Source organism: Mus pahari, chromosome 12 (genome assembly GCF_900095145.1).
Source record: "Mus pahari chromosome 12, PAHARI_EIJ_v1.1, whole genome shotgun sequence".
Lineage (NCBI taxonomy): Eukaryota > Metazoa > Chordata > Mammalia > Rodentia > Muridae > Mus > Mus pahari.
The window spans coordinates 42,707,879-42,735,780 of record NC_034601.1 but is presented as its reverse complement, the minus strand read 5'-3'; the positions used below and the strand labels follow the sequence as shown (position 1 = coordinate 42,735,780).

The 27,902-nt window shown below is 41.7% G+C and overlaps 1 protein-coding gene across 1 annotated transcript; it reads left to right on the top strand.

Annotated features, from left to right (window-relative positions):
- The first annotated feature begins 10,414 nt into the window (after positions 1-10,414).
- Positions 10,415-23,309, top strand: C12H3orf85 (chromosome 12 C3orf85 homolog). Its single transcript, XM_029544245.1, has 4 exons — positions 10,415-10,436; positions 10,543-10,595; positions 20,865-21,004; positions 22,906-23,309. The coding sequence occupies exons 2-4, from the start codon at positions 10,547-10,549 to the stop codon at positions 22,987-22,989; spliced, it is 273 nt and encodes a 90-aa protein (XP_029400105.1). The 5' UTR covers positions 10,415-10,436; positions 10,543-10,546; the 3' UTR covers positions 22,990-23,309.
- Positions 23,310-27,902: the final 4,593 nt, after the last annotated feature.

Here is a 27,902-nt window from a genome sequence, read left to right as displayed (position 1 = left end):
CTTATTCTGCCTTCTTTGCTCAGAGACACTGGCAGACCAGCCCCAGCTTCTATGGGATCTGAAGTCCTGTCCAGAAGGCTTGTTCAGAGACCATATCTTAATAGTATGGTTAATAGAGGAATGTCTTCCTAAGCCTCTGAATGAAAATCATGAAAGGCTATTGGGAAACAGAGTCAAGAAAAAGAGAGAGAGAGAGAGAGAGAGAGAGAGAGAGAGAGAGAGAGAGAGAGAGAGAGAGAGAACTAACAGAATAGAACAGGATGTGAGATGGAAGGGATTGTATACAAGACTCCATAATGTTCTTAGCCTTCCGAATTCCACATTTTCCCCAAACCATACAGTTTTTTTAAGGCTTATTTTTATTTATGTGTGAACATGTGCTAGTGGGTGCCCACAGCGGTCAGAAGATGTTGGGCCACCTCTCGATCTGGAGCTGCAGGCAGTTGTGAGCAATCCAAAGAGTTCTGGAGACTGAAATCTAGTTTTCTGCAGGAGCAGCAAGCACTCTTAACCACAGAACCAACATTCCAGAGCACAGATCATCTAGTTCCGGTGAAAAGCGGAAAGGTTGAGAGCAGGGAAATGAGGTGCCTGTTGAAAGTCTGCTTCCTCAGGTGCATCCTTATAGAGCCTAGATTAGTCTCTCTTTTCCTGAGGGGGTGCGTACCTCTTTAAAACCCTGATTGACTTTCCCATTCCTATAATTACCTCTATGCTCTAATAGAACTAAATGGGGAAGTTGACACCTTGCCTCTCTTCAGAGCACCACTGCTTCCCAAAGCTCCTCACTCCATTGCCTATGGACCCACCATTGCCACTGCCATGCTAAAGTGTGTGGATGCCACCATGCTTAGAGTCACATTTCCTTTCTTGTTTATTATTTAATTTTTAATGTTTGCATTGCAAAGACATACATGTGTCGCTTGCATGTAGAGGCCTGAAGGTGACATCCAGTGTCTTTCTTGACTGCTTTTTATTTATTGAGCCAGGATCTCTGACTGAATCTGGATTGTGACTACTCTAGCTGGCCAGCTTGTTCCAGGGATCCTTCATTTCTGTCTACCGGGCGCTGGGATGACAGATGACCTCCCCTAGCTGCTGAGCTTTCTGTGTGGGTTCTGAGGACCCAACCATCTTCACGTTTGCACTGCAAGCACTTTACTGAGCTATCTCCCCAGGCCCCATTTGTTTTTGGTAATACCTAATCTACACAGATAAAACTCTTCTTAAATACCACTGGTTATGAATATTAATTCTTTCTAAGTCATCATCCTGCCCCAGTGACTGGTATGCTGTGATCCACCAATAGTCCGCCAAGGCACTGAACTCACTAGACTTGTCTGTATTTATTAACTTTTAACCATTTAGTTCAAAACTTTCCTCAAGAAAGCTAGATAACCAGGACATGTCAGCCACCTGCAATGTTAACACTTAAGAGGCCAAGCCAAGAAGGTTGCTGTGAGTTTGAAGCTAGCCTAGGGAGGGGAGAGGGAAGGAGGCAGGGAGGGAGAGACCAGGGGTGGTGGTGGGGTACATAACCAAATAACATGTGGTTGATCATATACCAGCCTATCTTCTGTCTCTCGTTTTGTCTTTGTACATCAACCCAATGCGACTCCATCACATTCCTGATTGTGTGGCTGTATCTAACTAGATCATGTAATAGCAATGGCTTTATGTCATTGTGATGTCGCTTATTCTTTCTGGGGTTATTGTTTCTTTTTCTCATTCTCCTTTACAAAACAAACATTCCACCCGTGTCTCTACTGAAAACGTTATTATTCATGGTGTCATAATTCTTACCTAAAGTAATCAGAGGACTGATGCTCTGGTGGAATCTCTGATAGCAGAAGAAGGCGCCAATCTTACATAAAGGATACTGAGGCACAAAAAGGACCTGGAGACATTGGTTAAGAGTCCTAAATGTCCCCTGCAGGTATTCTCTGTTTGGGGTTTTTCATACTTTCAAGAGCCATCCATGTAATATGCACTAAATCTGATTGTCTGGCTCCAAATGATACGTTTTTGATGGGCTTGAAAAGTCTGTTAAAACTGAAAACAAAGAAAAATGACTATAATAATTCACTTATTCCTTATTTCAAGGTCAGGAATGAACAAAATATTCTCGTTTTGAGGACCATTCACACACATGCACAAACATTCTCACACTTTCTCTTTCTCCTCTCTCTCTGTTTCGTGTGTGCACGTGCACGCGCGCACACACACACACACACACACACACACACACACACACACTTGTTGTTTCTGAGTAACCTCCTATAGGTAAAGGCAGCCCAGTCTAGCATCCCCAGCTCATTAGTGCCCACTCGTACCCCTCCTTGCTTCAGAAAGAATATCCATCCTGACCCCCTGGCCAACCTCAATAGGAACACAAGCTAAAGCTGTACGCTAACTTTGACCTGTTGAAAATGGACAGACAGAGAGAAATACTTCAACCACCTTGGAATCCTAAGAAAGAAACTGAATTAGAACAACTCTGAGGGAAGATGGCAGGACAGTGTTTCTTGTCTTTCTTAAAGCTCTGTTCTAGCCACAAAGGAACAGTAGCCTCCCCAAGCAAAACCATTGCATCACTGGCAGACCTCACTGTAGCTCTGCCCTCAGACATTTCAGCAGACCTCCCAAACCCTCAGTTCTTATGTGACAATGACATTTGGGAAAAAACACAGCTCCCCACATTTGAAGGGTCTTCTCTTTGCTACTGTTCCCAAGAGAAAGTTTCAACCTTGGTCTTGTCTTCTTGAAGGAAAGAATTCATCCAAAGACAAACAATTAAAACAGAGTTGAGCCCGGTGAAGCCCAGAGTCAGCTGACCTAAAGGGGCTTTGCACTGTCAAACCCTACAGCCTTTGTAAATGTGTATGAGGTGAGTGGGAAGAAAGGTACCCTTTCCTCCTCTCCCAAACCTTGGTAGACTGATCTCCCTTTTAGAGTATTTCTTCCTATGATCCTCCTGGAAAAGGTCAGAGGTGGTCACAACCACAGTACAAACGTATTCCAAGTCGCTGGGTTCCTTTGAGGACACAGACCCTTGTTCGTTTGCATGTGTGGTCCTTTGAAAAGCCCCTGGTGGCCTTTACCTTCTACATAAAGGGAAGAACCCACGTGCGGCTGAGATGTTTAACTACTACTGGCTGTTTTCACTGTCCGGAGACAAAGCTATCAATATACACCTACGGGTTCCTCGATCCCTTGCATAGAATGCTTTGGTTGCAAAGTTTCAAAGTGTCTCTTCAAATTTTAGATATCAAGTAGGGCATTGAGGCACAAATTCATTTGATCCCAGGACTCAGGAGGCCACGGCAGGAGGCCTATGAAAGTTTGAGACCAGCCTGATCTACACAGCAAGATTCAGGTTAACCGGAGATCCATAGTGAGACCTATCTCAAAATGAAAAGAAAAAAAAAAAAACAAAAAATATAGATTGAATGTTAAATCATAAGTAAACCCCCAAATCTCAGAATGTAGCTGTATTTGATGAGGGAACTTCTAACAAAGTAGTTATTTTATAATGAGATTGTTAGAATGGGCTCTGATTCAATCTGACTAGTTTCCTTTAAGAAAAGGTGGTTCAGACACTGAGTGACATCAGAAACCATGACATGAAGAGGCAGCAGGAGAAAGGCCAATAAGACCTCAGAGGAGACAAAGTCTGCCAACCCCATGATCTCAGACTTGCATCTCCTTGAACTGAAAGGAATTTGTTTCTGGGCTTTTAAGCCACACAATCTGTGGCATTTCACTAGGACGGTCCTTGAAAATTAATACTGCTACTCAACAGCCATCAGTAGGAATCAATAGGAAGTAATTTCTGACCTTTCTCACCCTGACCCTCATTGAAATAATGTCTTTCGACATAGCCCAGGCTAGCTTCTAACTAGTGGTCCTCCTACCTCAACTTCACAAGTGCAGGAATTACAGGCATGGGTCACCAAGCCAGGCTTCTGCTATCCCTTTAACTTCCTGTCTCTTCCTGTCACTTGAGAATTCTCAGTCTGCTTCTCTCACCTAAGTCACGCTGTTACTGTTGAAGGCTCAACCACAGGTTGAAGAAGGAAAATGGCCATCATAAAATGACAGCGTAGCCCACAGCCCTCCTTTCAAATCTATTCCTTCCTTATCAAGTTTATCTTGTGAGATTACCAGCACCGTGGGAGCAAATTGCCTCCCCACAGAACTAATTCTAATCCCCAAGGGGATACCTACAGAGAAAATCCAGTCCCATTCAGTTATATCCGGAATCTCCAGCAATGTTTTCTTTGCTTTTGGCTTAGTGAAGTGTGGATGACTTAGCAAATGACAGACTTTGATTTGATAGAGAGCCAAATGGACAGCAATCCTTGATGGTTCTGTGCTCTGTGAACTTTATAGCACATTGCTGGTGCTCAATAAATGTCACATTTGTCAACTATCAATTATTCAGTGTGTAATGAGAAAAATGCCTTAGCAGGCATTTCCTTCAAAACTTAACTGGGAAGCTGTGGAATTCCAGCATTGCATCACAGAACAGATGGTCGCTTTGACTTAAACTTTAAGACTGTATACATTAGTATTAATGACATGTCTTCAAATTACTCTAATTTGTTTATAGTGGCAATTGGCAGAAGTCACAATGTTATTAAACATCAGTAACAGGGAAGTCACCCTGTATCCTGATTTTTTATGCTGTTTTCATTGTTTTAAGACAATGTCATGGGTTAGCAAGCTGGCGTAGTGAGTACTTGCAACATGAGCCTGGGTTTATCCCCAGAACCCAGAGTAGAAGAAAACCAACTTCAGAATTTGTACTCTGTTACCAAAAAATTCCACACAGCCCCACATACAAATCATATTCTATAATAATAATAGTAATAATTGAAAAAGCTAGTAGACTGTCCTCATATTTGCTGGATAGTTCTGACTAGCCTCAAATCCATGATTCTTTTGTCTCAGCCTTCTAAGAGCTGGAATTGTACACATAACCAACCATGCTCAGCTAACAAGAATTTTATTGTTGTTATTGTTTTAAGTGCGTGTGTGTGTGTGTGTGTGTGTGTGTGTAAGACAAAAAAAAAATTAACTCCACCAGTGGACTAATTACAAGTATTGTTATGAATACCCCAGTGTATGCCCTGCTAATGTGTAGGGTGCACTTGGTTTTTGATCCAATATGTTTATAGTAGACTTTGCTTCCCTGTAATCCTCTCCCAGGCTTTTATCTGTCTTCACAGAAAACTCAATGCAGCCGGGAGTGGTGGCACACGCCTTTAATCCCAGCACTTGGGAGGCAGAGACAGGCGGATTTCTAAGTTCGAGGCCAGCCTGGTCTACAGAGTGAGTTCCAGGACAGCCAGGACTACACAGAGAAACCCTGTCTCAGAAAAACAAAAAAAAAAGAAGAAGAAGAAGAAAGAAAAAAAAAGAAAAAGAAAACTCAATGCACTACTGTTCCCTCAACTATCCATGAAAGGGTTTTCTTCCCCATGGGAACAGTTTTATTGCCCTTTTGGAATTCTAGTATTTGAAACAAATATATGTGAAATATGTTGGTTATATACCTAGAATATATCTAAAATAGATTTTGAAAATTACCTAAAGCATAGGAAATGCCCATAAAATAATTGTTGAAGGAATGAGTTACATGATCATAATGTTCCCCACTTTCTCTACTTTCATACTCAATTTGGGGGATACAAATTAGCACACAAAATAAGGTGATGGCAGTGCATGCCTTTAATCCCAGCACTGGAGAGACAGAGGCAACTGGATCTCTGTGAACTTGAGGCCAGCCTGGTCTTCAGAGTGAGTTCCAGGATAGCCTGGCCTAGAGAAATCCTGTCCTGCACTCCTAGCCTCGGCCTTACAATGTGACCCTTGACCTGCGTTGCCAGGCCAACGACCCTCAATTCCACAATCCACTTGGCTCACTTCCCACCCTCATTGGTTTTAAATCTGCATCAAGAATACCAAAAATGAATCCAAGGGCAAAATTACATGTCCCCAAGATTGTGGCTGATTTCTTCCCATTCCCACTTTTGGCGTAGGGTGAGTGTGCCCCACTATGGTAAGAACATCAATCAAATTCTGATGGACACAGTGCTGAGAAGTTGGTGTTCTTTAATGGAGGGAGAGGGAAGAAGAGGAACAGCATCTGCCATTTGTCACAATTCACATTGTGAGTAAAATGGAAAAAAAAAATCCACCTTCCATGACTAACGGATATTCCATATGATAATTCAATAGTCATTTCTGTATTACACAGGTGGGCCTCAATCTGACTGTGCATCTCTGTGAAGAGCTGCTCTGTGGGTTAGAAGGCTAGACAGAAGCCCTTATTCATTTGTTGCTATGTCATTCTCTGCCCAAATATCAGGCTGTAACTCCCACTGTGATGCCCTCTGTGGTAGGATCCTCAGAATACAAACTGTGGTAAACCTATACTTGCTGTCAAATTGGTTTTCAAATGCCCCTTTGAAAGGTGCTGTGAGGAAGTGCTGGTCTCCTACAGCTTCTCTGAATACCTTGATTAACTTCACAAAAATGAGTACCATCCGCAGTTCCATTCCCAGAACTACAATTCAAAGTTCAGTACAACATTCAGCAATATTCCCATCTTCTCCTGGAGCACAGGTTGGCCCTCCCCATCCTCGGTTGCTGAGACAGTTGAATCAGGACAGGCTGTACTATGCCCTTCAACACTCAATGCCAGAACCTTATAAAGGAGTACTGTGTTCTCCAGTGCTTTGCAGAGTCTTCTGACATTGGTGGCTTTGCAGCATACAAAGTCTCCGGCGGCACTGATACCTTTGCAGTTTATGAAGTCCGATGTCATCGGTGGCTTTGCAGTTTAAGAAGTCGGATGGCATTGGTGGCATGACACAGCACAAACACCAACTTCGTGTTTCTTCCCTGTAAAAGAAACTTTTCTGGTTTTCTTCTTTAAAAAAAGATCACTGTGATGATATTGAATGTGATCCACCCTCTTCACTTGCCACATTTTCATGTCATTGGTATGCAAGAGACTGTGGTAGCTAACAGGGGTCTGTCCTATCATATAAAAGCAGCAATTTCCAAGTAGGAGACTTCAGTAATAAACAACCCAGGGATGGGCTTCATTAATCCATGCTACTTGATCTCATTTTTTTTTCCCAAGATAGTTACTTCAATTTCATTTCAAAGAGCATTTCTATTTCTTTAGAATTAAAGTTGCCAGTTTTCATGGATTCTAGCATCTTTCATTCATAGATCACAAGAGGAGACAAGAACCCAAGCCTCAACACAAAAACAAAACTGCTACATGATACTTATTTTGTGTAAGTGGCCAGATACAGCTACAAGCTGACAGGCCTGTCCAGGAAAATCCTGACTGGATGTAAGGCAGTTTAATTAAAGTTGAATCAATTGATTCCATTAACTTCAGTAATGCTTAGTAAGGACTGTTATATGACAGGTGCCTGCTGTACACTGAAAACATGGGGTGGGGGAGGGGAGGATGCAGCAATGGCCTTGAGAAGGTTTGTCGTTTACTTGGGAATATCACAATGCAGAGAAGCCTGGCCTGAGGACAACAGGGAAGCACATGTTAGGGAGGTACCCTGTCACACTTGAAGCTCAAAGAAAAGCTTTACTCACAGGAAAGACTATATTCTGACCAATAAAGGATAGTGTATTATATCTATTCCACTTCTAAGAAACTGAGTTTGTTGCTGTATTGGCTAATTTTGTGTCAACTTGACACAGGCCGGAGTTATCACAGAGAAAGGAGCTTCAGTTGGGGAAATGCCTCCATGAGATCCAGCTGTAAGGCATTTTCTCAATTAGTGATCAAGGGGGGAGGTCTCCTTGTGGGTGGTGCCATCTCTGGGCTGGTAGTCTTGGGTTCTATAAGAGAGCAGGCTGAGCAAGCCAGGGGAAGCAAGCCAGTAAAGAACATCCCTCCATGGTTTCTGCATGAGCTCCTGCTTCTTGACCTGCTTGAGTTCCAGTCCTGACTTCTTTCAGTGATGAACAGCAATGTGGAAAAGTAAGCCAAATAAACCCTTTCCTCCCCAACTTGCTTCTTGGTCATGATGTTTTGTCCAGGAATAGAAACCCTGACTAAGACAGTTGCTCAGGCCACATTTGCAATTGGGACTGAAAACATCTGATTTGACATATTTCTCAGATCCCACCTATATGTATGAGCATCATCTGGACTGCTCTGTAAAGGTTGGTCTGAATTCTGAACACTGCTGGGACAAGCTGGGAATGTCTGTGAACCTGCCTTCACTCCTCTGTAGCAGGACGATATAGTAATTTTTTTTCTGTTTGTTTGTTTGTTTGTTTGTTTTCAAGACACCTGGGAGGTGTGGGGTGGATGGACACCTGAAAGGTGTGTAGATCTGTGTGGTTCACAGCCTGAGGGACGAGATTCCCAAAGACCATGAGAAAACAGAAATTTACATTACAATTCATAACTGTAGCAAAATTACAATTATGAAGTAGAAACAAAATTAATTTTGTGGTTGGAGATCACTTCAACAGAAGGAAAGGTATTTAAAGGTGGGAGCCTTAGGAAGGTTGAGAACAGCTGGTATGGATGGACACCTGGGAAGTGTGGTGTGGGTGACACCTGGGAAGTGTGGTGTGGATGAACACCTGGGAGATGTGGTGTGAATGGCACCTGGGATGGGTTTCCATGGTTACCATGTTTCTTTTCAGATAGCGTTCTTCCAAGCCTTTCATCTACAAGTTTATAGAGACACAGTCCCAGCCAGATATTTCTAACACCCTACACAGTTCAGATGGTCAATAGAAAGATGTTTTCACCACTTTTATATCTTTATACATATTCCAGATTGGAAGTCTTGGTGAGACTGGGCAACAGATGTACAATTTGCCAATGACAACAAATTGTATCAGATGATGAATTCACTCAGCTAACTGCTCATCACACCCAGAAGTAAACAATTGTTGGAGACACGAGGATGGAGTGTTAGTTTGCTTTGCATTCTGTGGTTGGAAACATTACTGTGCAGCTAAACACTTTGCTCTTAATTAACTTTATTTTGAGATGCATGGATTTGTACATACTTGTAAGAACTAACCTAGAGAGGTCCCATGTGCCCTTTATCAAGCTTTTCCCAATAGGAGCATCTTGCGAAAGTAGAATAAAGCCTTCTAACACAGAGGGGGATGTTAACATGGATATAACTGCTATGTCACAGATATCCCTGGTTCTGCATGGGCTCATTGTTTGTGGTGTGTAGTAAGTTCCTGTTGTAGTAAATCTCCAACCCTAATAAGCCTGTGCAAAAAATACACAACTCAGTTGCATGCCTAGATCGTGCAGATAAACGACTGCATTACTCTATTCCCCAGCTATGAGCTCCCTTGTTACTTGTGGCTTCTCTGTCCACGTGGTTCTGTTCTATCTTCCTTCCACCTCCTCTTCCTCTGTCTCCTCCTTCTCCTCGTCTCCTCCCCTCCTTCCTCTTTTTCCCCCCTCTCAAAAACTTTCAGCCCCACATTTCTGTTCCACTGCCCAATCACAGGCTCTAGCCTTTATTTGGCTAGTTAAAATGGGGGAAAGATTCACATGAAATCACCTGAGTACAGTGATCCACTTATCATCAGGGCAACCTCTCCTGAGGAAGCAGAATTAATATCAAAATACAAACAGTTGCCAGGGCAACCCACGACAAGTTCAATTTAATTTGAACACTTTTTTTTTTTTTTTTTTTACGTTATATCCTCATCACTGTTCAGATACAGCGGAGATCTACCCACACATTTCCCATCTGTAATTCATGTTGGCCTTCTTTTCCTTCCTCATTGCTAATCTCTGGCAACAACTAATTTGTTCTGAATATCCACGATTTTGTTTTTTTCAAAAAGATTAAACAAATGAACCATAAAGAATGTAACCATTTCGCTGATATTCACCCAGATCGCTATATTCATCCAAACTGCTATATCTACTGATACCAGAACTCCATAATTCATGTGTCCCACAACTTAACATTTGGTACTGAATAGCATAAATAAAACTATTTATTAGACACGAGTGTTGAATCTCTTAGATATATGTCCAGTACTGGATTTGTGGGTTGAATGCTAATTGTGTGCTGTGACTTTTTAAAGGACACTGCCAAACTATTTTTCTGACCCAATTGTACATTTTAAAAATGTTTCCACTAAGAGTGGATGTGACCTTGGGGATGAGGGGTGTAGTGGCAGTGATGGTGGTAGTTCTCCTCCTCTTCTTCCTCCTTCCCCTCCTTCTTTTTGACATATTATATAAGTTTGTGGATAATTAAATCAGTAAGTAAATAAATGGTTCATGTACGTACAGCCTGTGAAGTCAGTTCAGAAAGTCCAAAGGGTAAAGGGGCAGGAGGTATATAAAACCATGACGTCAAGCAAGTGCCTCTCTCTGACTCCTTTCAGGCATTCAGGTATACAGTAAATACTTTATATGCCTGGGAAAAAATATCTCATGTACCCTAAAGCTTTGTCTGGGATAAGTTAAAGTAAATACATCTTTTTTTTTCCCTAAAACAGGATCATGGCCTATAAATTGCTTCAAGCAGCTGTGTGCTCCGCCTTGCTAATAGGTAAGAGATTGGTGTGTTTCTTGTTTTGTCATCTTTTACAACTATCAGGGTGGTAACTCCTTTTGACTTCTGAAGGATATGAATAAATAGGTCTCATCTGTAGATCTCAAAATCCTTGAGGGAGCCAAGGAAACCTGTCACGATATGTTTTTGAAGCCGGTACTGTAGTGGGTGTGTGATTGTTTTATTCCTAATTAGACAGTAACATATTAACATTCCGGTTTAATTGTTTCTTCCAAAGGAGCATTCTGGTGTCCTTGAACAAAAGAAAGATTAAAATGTCTTTTCAGAACTGTAACACTCACATAGTAGTATAAGGAGACCTCAAAGTACCTTGGAAGCATGAATTCATTAACCTTCCCCAAGCTCTATGTTTTTTGGTTTTTGGTTTTTTTCAAGACAGGGTTTCTCTGTGTAGTCCTAGCTGTCCTGGAACTCACTTTGTTGACAAGGCTGGCTTCGACCTCAGAAATCCACCTGCCTCTGCCTCCCAAGTGCTGGGATTAAAGGTGTGCACCACCACACCTGGCGAGCTCTATGTTTTAAAGACAGATCAAGGAAGAGACCAGAATCCAGGCAATTACTGCCAAACTAACTCAGGAAACTTGTAATATAACAGAACTGAACTGAGCAATCATTTGCTTTCCTTGTAACCAAACCTAAAATACTTAAGTTAACTTAATAGTTAAGCCTATATGAGTTATAAATTTTTCTAATAAAGTTCCATAATCTAGAATAAGTATTTTTGCTTTCATAAGGTCTCTATGTATGCAGTTCTTCCCATTGATAGGAGCAACTCTTTATGTGTGCCGTTGTGTATACTTAGACATTAATTCAGAAGCTCTGAGACACAAATATGCCTACCTGCAGGACAATTGATTTGGCTGACCTTGCTTTAATAAAAATAAAATGAAGCTGTGTAGCTAAAGCGCAAGAAAAAACAAACTGAGAACTGGAAAGAAAGACAAGAGAATCATTTGCTGTCCTGGGTTGGCCCTTCAGACCTCAGGGAAGGAGCCTGTTCTATTTGCAAGTTGTAGAAGCCGAAGTCTTTAGAATCAGGCTCATTCTTTGAGCTAATGAGGAGTTTAACCAATGTCTTCTAAATTAGACAGCTCTAGAGCAGGAATCAACTTCCTTTGCTTCCCCCTCGCTTCCTTTTTCCTGTAAGAACAGAATTTTCTCACCTGTATAACCCCAGGGCCCTTGTTATCATAAAATAAACAATTTAAACATTTATTTTTATTATTTACAAAGTTTTCTCCACAACAGATTACTCTCTGTGCACCACACGACTCTCGCCTGCAACTTGACTTTGGTGGATAGGGAAAGATCCTCATTACCCATTTTCAAAAATGATTGCTAGCTTCACTTGAGTCATTAAACTTGAGAGCAGAGTTCCCAAAGCAGCTCACTGATTCTGTTTTCAAAATAGACACTCCCTGGATAGGGAATTAGAAGTGTGAGTGCCATAGTTTGATTTCAAAAATAATTATACCTCCTTTGAACATTTAGGTCAAGAACGGCCTTTCCCTAAATTAAAGTCAGCAAATATTAATTCTGCCAGCTAAGTTCCTTTTATGTGTCGGGGACATTCTGTATTCTTGCAATTCAAGTCTCCTGATCAATCTGAAAATCGGTTCCATGCCCCCCCCCCGTGCAGCCCCCTGTTTTATCAAAAGAAAACTGGGAACTTTGAGAAGTGACATGAGGTGGTGGCTGTTGAAGAGGTTCACATTGTGTGTGGAGTCCAGCTGACAGCAAACCCCTTCTTCCTGCTGCATAATCTGTTCATTGCTGCACTGAAGTTAGCTGACATGGACATCAGAACACAGACAAAACCTTGTCCTAGAGAACTAGACCCACTAAGGTGGTCATTGGTTCCTCACCAAAAGAACAGAAGCCAGCAAGCTGGGTACCCATATTTGACAAGGTAGCAGGGCCCAGCCGGCAGCTTTTCCAGGCTGTTCTATCGCTGCTCAGAGTAGTGTGGAAATTCAACATGTGTCTATCTCAAAAGGGCATTAAAAAAAAAAAAAATCAAACCTACATAGTAAATATTGGATCTACAACCAAAACACCTTGAACACACTGGGTCTTATCTGATCTGCGAAGCCAAGCAGTGCCAGGCCTGGTTAGTGCTTGGATGGGAAACCTTATTAGGTACTGTAGGCAGGGGGATGGGGAGGGGGAGAGTGAATATGGAGACTGGGGCTCAGGCTCAGGTAGTGCAGTGTTTGCTGAGTATGCAACAATATCAACCTGATATTGTAGTGCACGCCTGTAATCCCAGCACTTAAGAGATAGAGAGATAGGAGGATCAGAAGCAGCTCAAGGTCTTCATTGGTTACAGAGAGAGCTGGTTGCCAGCCCGGGCTGCAAGTAACCCTGTGGAAAATAAATAAATATTTAATGCCTTTCCCTAGTAAGTAGCCGGTCTTTGAACATTACTGAGGACCAAGGGGAGTAAGGAGTGATAGTGTGTATCTGCCATCCCAGCACTGATGGGGCTGGGGAAGGAGGAGGATCGTGAGTAAGGGGAGCTAACCTGGGCTACACGGTGAGCCCTTGTCTGAAACGGAGCAACTGCAACAGAATTTGGTTGTTTCTCATTTGCTTTGTAAAGGGTAGTTTTCACAGCTAGCCTGCTAACATACAAAGCAGATTCCTTTCCCTCGGCATTTATTCGTTTCAGTTTTGATTTAGCAGCTGGAACTGAGCCACGTGTAAAACAACGTTGGAGGCCCATGTCCGTTGCTGTTGACCTGTGATCATGGCTCTCCATAAAGCACAAGGACAGCCGACGCTAGCTGGAGACAGGAAGAAAAATCGACCACCTTTGGCCCTTTCGTCTCTGCTCATTCCGACCTTTAGTTCCCACTCCCCAGTTAGTAAGCGGAGACACTCAGTCTTGAAGGACTTTTCACTTTCAATTTTAATTTTTTTCACAAGGATTTTTAAGCTCACACTTCTTCAGAAGCGCCTCTGTGCCTTCAGTCCCCCTCTGCCAGCCTTCTTCTCAGCCATAGGATTGACTCTTTGCAGCCATTCCTTGAAAGACTCTAATCCTTTGGAGGCTTGGTATTTCATGATACAACTTTTATTTTATGAGATTTTGTTATTATAATTTCACCCTGGCGCACACCTTTAATCCCAGCACTCGGAAGGCAGAGGAAGGCGGATTTCTGAGTTCAAGGCCAGCCTGGTCTACAAAGTGAGTTCCAGGACAGCCTGGGCTATACAGAGAAACCCTGTCTCGAAAAACAAAAACAAAAACAAACAAACAAAAAAAAGAATGAGTGAGACAGTGGTGTCTTTTATAGCTTAAGGTGACCTAGAATTGTCTCGGACTTTCAGGAGATCTGTCTGCCTCAGCCTCCCAAATGCTGAAAGTTACAGGTGTGGGCCTGTTCTGGAATAGGATTGACTGATACTCTTAAGGACACGCATAGTGACGATAAATAATAATGACAGGAAATAATCTGATTGGAGAGAAAGGTGGTATTGCTAAAGAACAGACTCACTGAGTAGTGGATGGACTAGACAAACTGTTTACCTGTCCCTGTGGCACTATGTGCTGTGGCCCTGGGGATATATATATCATAAACACAGCCAGGAAGTCACATTGTCTGGCCACTGTCATACCATATGAAACTCTGCCTTCCATGGGGTCTCAACTTTCCGGTCCATGCGATTCAAAAGTAGAAAAGTCTCTGGTGCTCCCAAGACATATCCAAGGAACTGCGCAGTATGTCCGCCTGCATCTGTGTGTCACTCTGTATGCGCTGAAAGCTGGAGCAGACTTCAGTTAAACTCATGTGATGCCACTTTGCGAGATTTTCCCACAGATGCTGTAATATCGCCACTCTGTAAATGGAGACAGGGGCTCGCTCAGCTGTGAATTTGAAGCCATCAGCAGTTCTCGGGTCAATAAAACTGGTTTTGCAGCTAAAGGTTCAGACTTGAAGAATCCTGTTAAATATTTCAGTACACCGGGATTGAAAGGCCAGGTGAAATTAAAGAATTTAGCCAACCTGTTTGTTTTCTAGCCCTCTTCCTCCCTTGGCATCCCTTCAGTAGCCCCCAACCCTGTTCCTTTGCCCCATGGCCTCTCACCTTCTGTGACTGTCTTTTGTTTTCCTCCTAATGTTTTCTTCAGTTTTTCTCTCTTCCCTTTGACTCTTTTTACTATTTCTTTCTGTTTTTTAATTCTTTCTTCCCTTTGAGATTAAGGTCTCCTGTAGCTAAAGTTGGCTCCACCTCCACTCATTTCCCAAGTTCTGGGATTACAGATACACACCAAGACTCTCCTGTTAGTTTTTTTTAGAGACAAACTTTCACTACTTAACCCAGACTGGCCTCCAATTTTTAGTCTTCTAGTGTCAGCCTCCACAGGCCCAGGACTATAGGTACATGTCACGATATCAAGATAGTTTCTTCCCTTTTCTCTTTCTAATGTTCTTTCTCTTCTTCACTTTTTCACTCATTACGCAAATCACTCTTCTCTCATATTCATTCATCTGCTCTCCCTCCCCCTCTCCTTCCCTCCTCCCTCCTCTCCCTCTCCTGCCTCCTGCTTCATTTTCACCTGACTTATTTCTTATACTAAATACCAAGTTGTCCATCCCTCAATCACGAGTCTTTGAATCAATGACCAAAGTCAAGTGTAAAAAGAGAATAAAATAAGTGATTTCCTTATTCTTTAAGAAAAGGACTTAAAGGGCTGGAGAAATGGCTTAGCTGTTAGCAGCACTGACTGCTGTTCTAGAGGTCCTGAGTTCAATTCCCAGCAACCACATGGTGGCTCACAACAACCATGTAATGGGATCTGATACCCTCTTGTGGTGTGTCTGAAGACAGCTACAGTGTACTCAGATAAATAAAATAATTAAGTCTTTTAAAAAATAGAAAAAGAAAAAACAAGAAAAAGACTTAAAAGTAGCACATTGCTTATGACTGGGATACCAACACTAGGGAGCTGAGGTGGGAACAGAGCAGTGAGTTAGAGATCATCTTGGGATATAAAGCTAAATTGTCTCTCAAGAGGGAGGAGAGAGGGGGGCTGGGAATAGAAACTTAACAGAGAATACCTTATCTTTTCCCCTTACATCTATAGGATTCAATTTTTTTTGGCATTATCGGTACGTTTGTATATCATTTTCACACCATCCTCTTTTATACTTGCTTCTCAGGAGCCCTTTCTCCTTTATTCCAGTACATTCTAGAAAGCATGCACTTCTGTCTCCCTTAACCACAAAAGGGAGGCATTCAGGAAGTGGCTCTGTAAAGTAGGCAGTCACCAGCAGGGACAGAAAAGCATGGGTCTTTTGTGCCTGGTGAGCTTTCCAGCCTGACATCTCTGCCTTTAGCTTTTCTTTGGAGAGTATTTGAGAACATCTGTTAGTACATAAACAGGACTTATTAAGTGTGACGAATAGGGAGTGAGGAAAGGATAAGCTATAAAGAGTTAAAAAGAGAGAAATGTTTTTGTGGCTTATAAAGATTATAAGGAAGGCATTAACCTGGCTGATATTAACTGCATTAAGAGAACAAAAATCACAAAATACCCTTTGGAAAGCAAACAAACAATAAAACTCAGGGTTGAATTTCCAGACCCCAGCCACATTAAATAGACCCACACACTCAAAACCCTGCTCTTGCTTTCAGTAACTTTCAAGGTTGATCAAGTGAAATGGAAAAGGGGGGAGAAATCTCTGAAGCAGAGAGGGCAATCTCGTGCTCCACTACGTTACTTAGACTTTATTTCCAGCCTGGCCACCAGCTTCCGTTGTGACCTTGAGTCATCTCATCCCCCAGGGTCAATTTTCCCGTATGTAATGCCAGATAATAAATAACACTTGCTGCCTCTGTCTCCTGGGTGATGCTATTATCACCACCGATTAATATTTATTGGCTGCCTCTTGGACCTGTTCTGCTGAGGTGGGTCCTTTGCCCTGGGAAGGAAGAGAGGGTCGTATCAGTAAAACATTTTCCATGAAGAAAAGGGGAGCAGGGTTTCAAAGATAGAGTTATTAAAGCTTAAAATAGCAGTGGCATATATTTTAAATCATGCTTCCCTACTGGGGCTTCTGTAATAGCTCCTTTGTTCTCAGAGGTTGTACAATGCATCAGGATAATTGTGCTGTAGAATATGAGTTTTACTTCTGGATGATCCTAAGGAACATTGTGTCAAGCAACTGCTACATTTTCTCTTTCTACCTGGAATAACCTAAGTACCAATATCTAGCAATATTATTATTTCCTGGTAATATTTGGTCCACTTTGTATAGCAATTCACCTTGTTTGGGAAATATCTTTTCAAACAGAGTTATCAGGCCCAGGGCTGACTTACTACCTTTTCTTCAGGATGGATAAATGGGAAATCAGAGGAGTCCCCATGAGCACCTCTTAGAGAAACCAGTGCTGGTTGGTCCATACTATGAAAGAGGGAGGGCTTTTCTGAGCATCTTCACATCAGTGTGACTTCCCATCTCCACGGTCATTATCACTCATCTGAGAGTTAGAAGAGTCTCAACCTTGTGCCTTTCGATCTGCTTTCTCCTTTTTCCATCTGCCTCTCCACTGACACAGTAGAGCTGTGAATGGGAAGATAAACGTGGCATGTTTATTCAGCGCTGTTCAGCCTTACAAGAGAATAGACCCTTCACAGCGTGGTGGACCCTGCATTCAGTTTGCTAAGTGACATTAAGCATGTATACAGGATGAGTCCACTTACTCGAGGTACCCGGAATGCATCTTCAACAAGATAGGAAGGAGAACAGTAGTTACCAGAAACCGAGAGAGGGTGGGTTGGGAGTCATTGCTACAGCGCTCTGTATGGGATAAGGACATGATTCTGGAAATGGACAGAGATGGTGTTTACAAAATACACAAATGAATTTGATGCCACTGAATCGTAACCTCAAAAAATAATTAAAATGCTTGTTGATAATAGCACGGACCTTTGATCCCAGTGCACAGGAAGCAGAGGCAGGCAGATCTCTGTGCATTTAAGGCTAGCCTGGTCTAGGTACTGAATTCCAGGCCAGCCAGGGATTCATAGTGAGATCATTTCTCTAATATATATATATATATTATCATTGCTATACTTCAAAATAAAAACAACTAGAAGTAAGTTTGGCCCTTTATGTTCTTGTTCAGAAATTATCATAAAGCATTTACAAATTAAAATCCAAATCCCTTAGCACTGCATTCAACATACCTTGGGCTCCAGGTCCAACTCAACCTTCAACACTATCTAAGCACATCTACAGCTCAGCCATTCCTTTCTATCACAGTGGCAAAGGGGGGGAGTCCCTGAGCCTGGTCTTAGCTGGATAGACTCTTCCTTGGCTGCCAGTTCCTTGCAACTTGAAGTCCATGTTTTGTCTTGCACTCTTATCCAAGCTATGGAGATCTCTATGTCAACTGACAGAGCCAGATTCTCTGCAAGATCTCCACAGCGGTATGCAAGTTATTTACACCCTTAAAACTGTTTAGCATGTGGAGTGCTTTGATTCACAATACAGGGGAGGGTGAGATAGAAGGACTGATGGACTGATGAGGGTTTGAGGCCACCTGTGTACACAGTCAGTACCAGGTTAGCCCTGGTTACACAGTAAGACCTTGTCTAAAAGTAAAAGAAATAAAACAAAATATCCCTAAAAAGTAGTTACACATGCTATATAGATGGTCTGGTCTCAATGTGTTCTCTTCAAGTTACCCATTAACTCTGACTGTGAATTCCCACACGGCACAGGTGGCTTATTGCCTGTCACTGACCAAAGTTATAGGTCAGGGCTATCAGAAGATATCTTACCGAGCAGTGACAATTATCAGAACAGGGACTAAAGAATGGGACATGAGGGTCTTGGGGCACAAAATTTACATAGCTCTGAGAATGTGTTCTTTGGGTGTTGTGTTCTTAAGGCCCTTTCTTTCTTTACTATATGCCCACCCTTGTGAGCAACATTTTTCCTGGACCTACTACTGAAAGTGCCTACTTCAGAACTTATCTACTGTGATGTAGTTAATTGCCTCAAACCATAGCAGCTTAAAACAACTTATTATTCCCATTTCAGGGTCAGGAGTTTGTGAGTGCCTTTTGGGCCTTGGTTCTGGCTCGGTTTGTTGTTGTTGTTGTTGTTTTTAAATAATGACATAGTAAAAAGTTATGTGGGCATACAGTCATCTTAAGGCCTGGCTAGAGCAAAGGCATCAGGCTGTGAGGTGGTAGTATACACAATGCTCCTGTGTTTTCAGATCATAGCATCTACCTTCTCTTAGAGCAAGTAACACAGTGAAGAAGCTCTACACTAGCCACAAATGAAGAATGTGCTATCACTTTTGCAGTGCCCTAAGCTACACAGAACAGCCCTACGAACGGAAAGAGGCAAATATCCAAGAGTATGGACATGAGGAAGAAGAGGGCTTTGGGAGCTGTTAGAGAGGCTTTGCAAACATCCCAGTTCCACTGCATGAAATTGGATTAGCGATATCAAGACAGTATGACCCTCGCACCTGTCATGACAGTATTCTGAAATTAAATATTAACAGTTATGACTCTTCCTTCTACTTATTTCTAGTCGTTTTCAGATGTAGGATTTGTAGATTCCCATTAAAATTCATTTCCACACATCATTCTAATTTACACTAAAAACCCCAGCCTCTTCTGATCTAGTCTTTTCTTCATAAACCACTGAAACAACTGTTTGTGCCCTATGCCCCATCCTCAAGTACAATGTAAGTGGATCAAGTGCTGCCTCATTCTGGTGCATATCATTAATCTTTGACCCCCCAACTAACCAGCAAGTCTTATGGGAGAGTGCTGTATCTCACCATAACCTGGCTTCGTGCAAAGTGTTAGTCATATGCCCTGTTAATTTCTAAGGTAGCATTCCTTAGCATTGCACATTCTAAGAAATGCCTATCAAACATTAGGCACAGATTATATTGTTACTGCAAAGGTAGGGTGGAGTTCCACTTTTTCCCCCTCATTCATTACATTGTGTTGCATTTCTGAGCAGGGTTGTTATACTCAAACAAAATACTATCAACATGGAGATTTCAAGATGAGGAGACTCTCACAGAATGCCACTCTCAGATGAAGGACTCCATGCAAATAATGACTTCTAAGGGAGGAGAATCAGCCTTTGCCAGGGAGGAGCCCCAGATAGTTAAGCAATCCCTTGTCAGCTTTAAGCACACACATTTATGAGGAACACTAAGTGGACTGAGAATATTAAGTATGCATGCACATGTACATATGTAACAATAATAATTTAAAAGAAAGAGGTCATAAGTTTGAGAGGAAGTCATGGCATAGGAGAAGTTAGATGGGCGAGAAGTAGAGGTGAAAATGAAAATAATGTGAACACTACACAGAAAAAAATCTCAAAAAACAAAGTAAGCAATAATTTAAAAAATATATTCTATTTTTCTGAATATTTTCCACTTTTATCTGGTTTGGTTTTATATCATTTGAACCTTACTCTTAAGCTTAATTCAGGCTGTGGAAATGTTTAGAGTATATTCATTTTTCCTCCTGTGCAGTGCATTCTAACAAAGTCTAGTTTTGTTGCTGTTGTTAATATGTATGAGTAATTTGTTGGCAAATGTGTCTGTGTACCATGTGCATGCCTGATGCCCATGGAGACTAGAAGAGTTCATAAGAGGGTACAACATCGCCTGGAATGAGAGTTACAGATAGTTGTGTGGGTACTGGGAATCGAACCCAGGTCCTTTGGAAGAACAGCCAATGTTCCTAACCACTCTCTAGTCCCTTGGGAATTTTTTTGCCTGTGTTTTGTCCTTTATTTTTTTGAGACAGGGTCTCATGTAACCCCTGTTGGCTTCTAAGTCTCTTTGTAGCAGGATACAAATATTGACTGGCTGGTTTAAGCCAGTATCTATTCATTTTTACAACACTGATAGCAACTTATTATGTGTTGTTACTAGAGCCCTTTACCTATGAGAAAACTACAGCTTAGAATTAACTAATAATTGTTGCAGAATTTCAGAATAGCTTGGATTTTAATCCAGACTATGAGGCTCCCACATATGTAACCCAACTCTGCCATACTTTTCTAACTACTTATAGGTTATGGTAGTGACGCTACACAGGTTTCAAACGGCTCGTCATATCTCCCAGGGCTTAGTTGACCCACCATAGAAACCTGGTTGCCCAAACACCAGAGCTGTGCCTGATTTAGAGGAAGCATAGGTACAAAATGCATGTCCTAAGATTCTGTGCCCTTGTTCTAATTCCAGAAGTACTGGGAGCACCATTTTTGATGGAGGACCCAGCAAACCAGTTTCTACGCCTGAAAAGACATGTGGTACACTTGCCAGATTTCTGGGACCCAGATCACCACCACCCAGATGGAACAGGAACATCACTGGCTGATGAGGTACTGGCATTTGATACAAGAAGTCATTTATTGTAATCTTGTAAACGGGCCTTGTGTCCCTCAGCATTCTGATGACACCAGCCTTGCTTCGTCGTTCCCTTTTAAGCTTCTCTGAGCTGTTACTTCTCTCCCTTCCCCCCCCCCCCTTTTTTTTAAATTTATTATATGTAAGTACACTGTCTTCAGACACTCCAGAAGAGGGAGTCAGATCTCATTACCTCATTATGGATGGTTGTGAGCCACCATGTGGTTGCTGGGAATTGAACTCAGGACCTTCGGAAGAACAGTCAGTGCTCTTAACCGCTGAGCCATCTCTCCAGCCCTTCTCTCCCTTCCCATGAAGTGACTTTTATCTAGTAAATGCCACATCTTGCTGTAATATTAAGCTCAAATGTCCTTTCCTTTTCGATATCTTCTTCTTCATTTCAAGGGAACATGTGTGTTTTCTTCTCCCTTCCTTTTGCATGCTGTTTATATTTGAGCAGTTCTCAAAACATCACATGGGGTTTATTAGTTACATATACTCAACCTCACTAAATTATAAAGGCCAGGACTGTGTCTTATGAATCAAGGTAATTATTCCTTGGATCTACACCATTACTGCATCACAGTCAAGGTTTAATACGTTATTTTTTTAAAAGATTTATTAATTTATTTTATGTATATGAGTACACTGTAGCTGTACAGATGGTTGTGAGCCTTCATGTGGTTGTTGGGAATTGAATTTTAGAACCTCTGCTCACTCTGGTCAACCCTGCATGCTCTGGCCCAAAGATTTATTTATTATTGTACATAAGTACACTGTAGTTGTCTTCAGATGCACCAGAAAAGGGCGTCAGATCTCATTATGGGTGGTTGCGAGCCACCATGTGTTTGCTGGGATTTGAACTCAAGACCTTCAGAAGAGCAGTCAGTGCTCTTACCTGCTGAGCCATCTCACCAGCCTGGCTTAATACATTAGTTTATTGAGTGTTTGGGAAAGTGGATAAGTGGATAAGTGGAGAGTGGCCCTACTTTAGTCTACTATTCCTCTGTGAGCATCATTGTGCCTCTGAAGCCCTTTCATGTGTTACCTTTTGTGTATTTTCTTATTCATTTGTTCCAGCTCCAAGAGAAGTAAAATCAGCATGCGTGTTGTTTTTCCTGTTTACTTTTCTGATAGAAGAAAACAACGGGCGTCTGAACCTGGTGAAATTGCTAACTTACCTGAGGATGCCCGTTACCTATGATTGACCTCTGACAATTTAACAGCTTGAAAATATGTCTATGACAAACTATTAAGTTTTCCTTCATTCTTCCCATCCTTCCTTCTCTCCTCCCTTCCTCCCTTCCTCCCCAACACCCTCTATTTCTCTATCTCTGTCTCAGGGTGTCACCATCATCAAGCATGAGTACATTATAAAACCATAAAAAAAAAAAATAATGGAATGTCCCTGTTTTTGCATGGCCCCAATCCTAGCCTCCTCTGCATGGCTGGGTCTGAACTGGTCCTCCAGGACCACTTTGCTTTTGTTCAGCAGCTGCTGATGAAAACCACTAGCTAGATAATGCGTAGCTTTGTGCTCCCTTTCTCCAGCAGACATCATTTACAATTACTGCTCTGCGACATTGTTTGTTTTGGCAAATGAAATAAGTATATCGGCTTGATAACACGGTGCCTTCTTTGTGGGATGTTAAAAGTTTCAAGTGTACTCCTGCTTGTTACCATAGACCAATTCAGTAATCAACTGATAGGTTCTGTAATGTCACAAGGCGGCCATGTTAATTCAGCGTCCCCTGAAAATTCTGTAACACATCTGAGCACTAGACTACACAGATTAGTACAAGTGTTAGGTAAAGAGAATGGCCAGTACAGTCTTGTCCCACCTGCTCAGACATCCTGACTTGTGTTTCCTTTGCAGGCTTGGGAAGCATGGACATCTTTGAGAGCAAGTGCACACCACAATTTTGACACATTGGCCTTTGATATATCTACTGCCCAGTAAATGGACTTGAGTGTTGCGAAGGAAAGAACAAATATGATAGGAGTTAGCACAGTAGTGTGGTAGGCTTGGAGAAACAGGAAGATCGAATATAGCCTTTGCTACATTATGTATTATGTCCAGCTCATGGAGACTTTGAAAGGAGCAATGGTGAAAACCCTCGAAGACACCTGAATGAAACTGGAAATTCTCCATAAACGCCCATTCTTGAGAATGAACATAAAGACTAAAGTAAAAGTATTTACCCAAAGAGGGGCTTTTCTGAGAAATGGGATACAAAATTCAATGAACATAATGTCTAATGTCATTAAAACATTCTGTTCCTAGCTCTCGGGTTTCTTGCCTCTTCTTTGAGAGAGTCAGCTCATTCTTCTGACTTAACTCAAAGCAGAGTTATTCAAACAGAGCTGACACCCAGCCCTTTGCCCCAACACTTGTTACTTCCTAAAACCATTCTATTTTTATCTTACTGTTTTTAGATTAGCATACAAGATAACAGTTTCAACCAGGGCATCTCCATACATATGTGTCCCTATCTATACTCAGTTCTCATTGGTCCATCCCTTGCACTCCCTCTTGCTCTCTAGCTTATTCCCTTTCATCCCCGTAAATCTCCCTTTCTGGTTTCCTATTACAAATTCCCCATTATCCTTTCTGTTTCAAGATTTCTTCCTACACTCTCATGATCCTCCTTCTTGCTTTGTGAAACACACACACACACACACACACACACACACACACACACACATACCCACACACACCCAATTTAAATCTGGTTTCTACAAATAAGAGAAAACAGCCAGTTCTTTGTCTAGCATGGTTTATCTCATTTAACACAATGATTTTTATTTTTATCCATTTGCCTGCAAATGTCATGGTTTCATTTTTTTTTTTTTACAGATATTTGAAATTCCATTGTGTATATCTACACTACATTCTCTTTACCCAATCCTCTGTCCATGCATTTGAAACATTTTCCATCAAGGGCATCCTGCTGAGGGCAGTAGCAAATACGATATTGACTGACATTAGTGGTTAGGAACCTACTAGAAGCCACTCATGTATAGAAGTCTTGGAAAATGTGAAAATTTTGTACTTTGTTCCCAAAATGTATTTATGTTTGTTTTAGTAGGAAATAACAGTTTGACATGCTTTCTGGGTACATTATTAATCTTTCTCAATGGTGCAGAAAATTTGACTCGAGAGAAAAGTGGACTGCTTTTTTTTCCTTTCTGACCTTGCATGTGTCTCTGGAATGCCTCCCCAGTTAAGGAGAATGCTATAACCAATTGCCAAGATTGCTTTTCCAAATCATTGATAAGTAGGACAGTTGTCTCTAGAAGTTGATTTTCTCCATATTCTTAGTTCAGTTGTTTCCTGGGACAATTTTGTTTTTTGGCCTTTCCAGGTCATTTAATCCTCTTAAAATTATAGTTGTTCTTCTGGTCTTACAGCCATTCTATGCAGTTGCCAGAATGATAAGTAACTCAGAACAGCCAGATGCTGAGAAGCTACATTTAAGACTTTCCCTAGGTGTAGAGGACACAAGCAGCTGCTCCTATGCCCTACAGCCTGCCCGTGGTCTGAGTGCACAAATCCTCCAGGAGAACTTGAGGTTGATTTGTGAGTTACAATGGTAACTACTGTACCTTTTCAATCCACACAACAGAGTAGAGCTCCAGGTCTAGCTACATGGTAGAATATTTTCTAATCATGAGCAAGGCACAGCTGTGGGTTTGATTTCCCCAACACCACAAAGAAAAATAAATAGAAAAAGGAAAACAGACAGGCAAAGCAAAGGACACGGATGTCTGTTTCTACTGTTGTTAACAAATTTGGAATTTCCTATGAGCCTGTTTTTCACTGTTTTAAGAATTCTGTGCTTCAAGGAGTTAATAAAAACTTACAAAACACTAGGGTATTAAAGTTCTCTTGAAAAACAAAGCCAGTGGAGTGTGAGTCGAGTTTTTTTGCTTATTCTTGTTTCATTTTAAGGTATTGGCTTCTGCAATTATGGAGGCTAGGAAGGCCAAAAGCGCAGGGTAATGTGGGAGAAGAGCGGAGTCGGGGAAGCAATGCAAAGTTCAGGGCTGTGTGCTAGCAGAAGTCCCTTTAGACCAGAGAAGATCAGCTCTTTCTACTCGAAGCCTCTGATTGGATGAGGGTGGTCTGGCTTATAAAGGGGAGTCTGCATCAGTTAAATTTCAATTATTTCCAAGTAAATTTCACACCAAGATCCTCTCGCTACAAAAAAAAAAAAATATCCAGAAAAAAGGATCCTCCCTCATATCAGGCACTGTCACTCAGTCAAGATAAGACATAAAATTAATTATTACAACCTATTATTTAGATGACCTGCGTACAGCATGTTCACGTACACAGCTGCGGTAGTGGAGGAAGAAAGAAGGCCCCTGAGTTCCCCCATTCCGTTCAGTGAAAACTGGGTGACTTGCAGATCATCAAGGAGGTGACACTGTGAGTTAGCTACCAAAGGACTTACATAACACCAAGAAGCAACTCTGCAGTTAAAGACAGCTATCAAGCAGGCACACCAAGATTTCTTACCCAAATATAATTTTGTGAGACCTTTTTTTTTTCTGTTTGGAAACTTAGGGGGCAACGGAAATCAAATAAGGAAAACAACAAAAGCAACCTAGGCCTAAGAAAAACAATTTTTTTTTTCCCCTAGCAATCTAATAGACAATGGCATCAGAGCAAAGTAGGAAGGAAGTGAGGCATATTCGAATGTTTAGGCAGGTTGTGAGAACTCCCAGGCAGGGTATCAGCAGTGTATATAACACAAAAGTTACACTGCATGGCACATCTTAGAACTTGGTACTCAGGCCGCTGAGCTCTTTAAGGAGTCATTATTTGGCAGGCTCGATTTTATGGATGGCTCTCACAATGACATGTGAGATGACATAGGTAACATTTTTGAGCCTTCGGTTTGTTTTCTGACAACAATTTTTAAACTCTAGGTACAAGTCCGTTTGAGGCCCAGCGGAGGGGACTGGGGACTAAGAACCTGTTTGTCACTTACTTGCTGATTGTGGACTCTGTGGTGGAGATGGTGATGTATTTATTATATTGTGTTGCTCAGACTGTAAATATCGCAGCTACTGAGTCCTTCTGAAATAGAAGGTGTCTGCTCTAAGGTTTTCAGGGAGTCATCTTTGCTTGGTCTCTTCATAAGATTAATTAAAGTAGCCCATTGTTTCAATAGAAGTGACTGGGTGTGACAGTTCTCACTAAATTCAAAGTCCCCAGAGCCTTTATTCCAAATTTGAGGCTCACCAACTCTTTTTTTTTTAATTATTTTTTATTAGTTATTTTCTTTACTTACATTTCTTTTTTAAAAAAAAAAAAGATATATTTATTTGTATATGAGTCCAATGTAGCTGTCTTCAGACATACATGAAAGGGTATCAGATCCCATTAGAGCTGGTTGTGAGCCACCATGTGGATGGTGGGGATTGAACTCAGAACCTCTGGAAGAGCAGTCAGTGCTCTTAACCACTGAGCCATCTCTCCAGCCCTACTTACATTTCAAATGTTATCCTCTTTCCTAGTTTCCCCTCCAAAATCCCCTATCCCCTCCCCCTGTCTCCCTGCTCACCAAACCATCCACTCCTGCTTCCTGGCCCTGATATTCCGCTACACCGGGGCATAGAACCTTCACAGGACCAAGGGCATGTCCTCCCCCTGATGACCAACTAGGCCATCCTCTGCTGCATATGCAGCTAGAGCCATGAGTCCCACCATGTGTATTCTTTGATTGGTGCTTTAGTCCCAGGGACCTCTGGGGGTACTGGTTAGCTCTTATTATACACCCTGTGTTCTGCCTATGCATTTCCACCTTTTTTATAGGGTGAGTAGATAAACAAGCCAAAGTTCAGCCTGACCCTTAATGGTGTTCTGGACTTTCCGCCCTCTAGAATTCCTGTAAGGCTGAGTCACACTCTCTCTGGTTGGACATTCCAATGCTAAGCAAGTCCAAGAGAACAATTCCACGTCTTCATTTAATGATACAAAAAGTGTGGTTCTCAAGTTAGTTATTATATAACATGCTCAAAACTTGTTTCCTTTAAGGTCCTTTCACTGATAAAACTGAAGAAATAACATGATGGTATAGATTTTGTTATAGACTGTACCAACCAGTATGTATGATCTATCTTATTAAACAAAAAATAAGGCTTAGATAGTCAATCGATGGCTGTGATGGGTAAGGATCTGAGTCCCCAGCCACCTGCAGAATGATCTGGGCTCCTTTGAATATTTTTATTTGGCACTTTGATATATATGAACAATATGTCTTGATAATGTCTACACTCAAATTCCCCCCGATTATCCCTACACCCTCCAATATGTACCCTCTCATCTTCATGTCTTATTGTCATTTTTAATGTCCCACTGAATTCAGTTAGTGCTGCCTTTTTGAACATGGGCAATGTACCAGTGTCCACATCCCAGAAGAAAAATCCCTTTCTAATTGCCAGGAGCTCCTCAACTAGAAGTGGATCTTCTGAGCGCTCCCTTCTTCCATGCAGGTTCTTGTGTCCAACAGTGAAAAATTAACCCACGAGTGCACAGTTTGAAATAGGAATAGAAACAAGAGGAATAGGGCTGGAGAGATGGCTCAGTGGTTAAGAGCACTGACTGCTCTTCCGAAGGTCCTGAGTTCAATTCCCAGCAACCACATGGTGGCTCACAGACATCTGCAATGGAATCTGATGCCCTCTTCTGGTGTGTCTGAAGACAGTGACAGGACAGTGTACTCACATACATAAAATAAATAAATAAATCTTTAAAAAAAAATAAAAAAAGAAGAGTAATAGAGGATGGTAGTTAATGCAGAAACTCAAAGCTCCACTCCCTTCCCTCCCCTCCCCTCCCCTCCCTTCCCCTCCCCTCCCCTT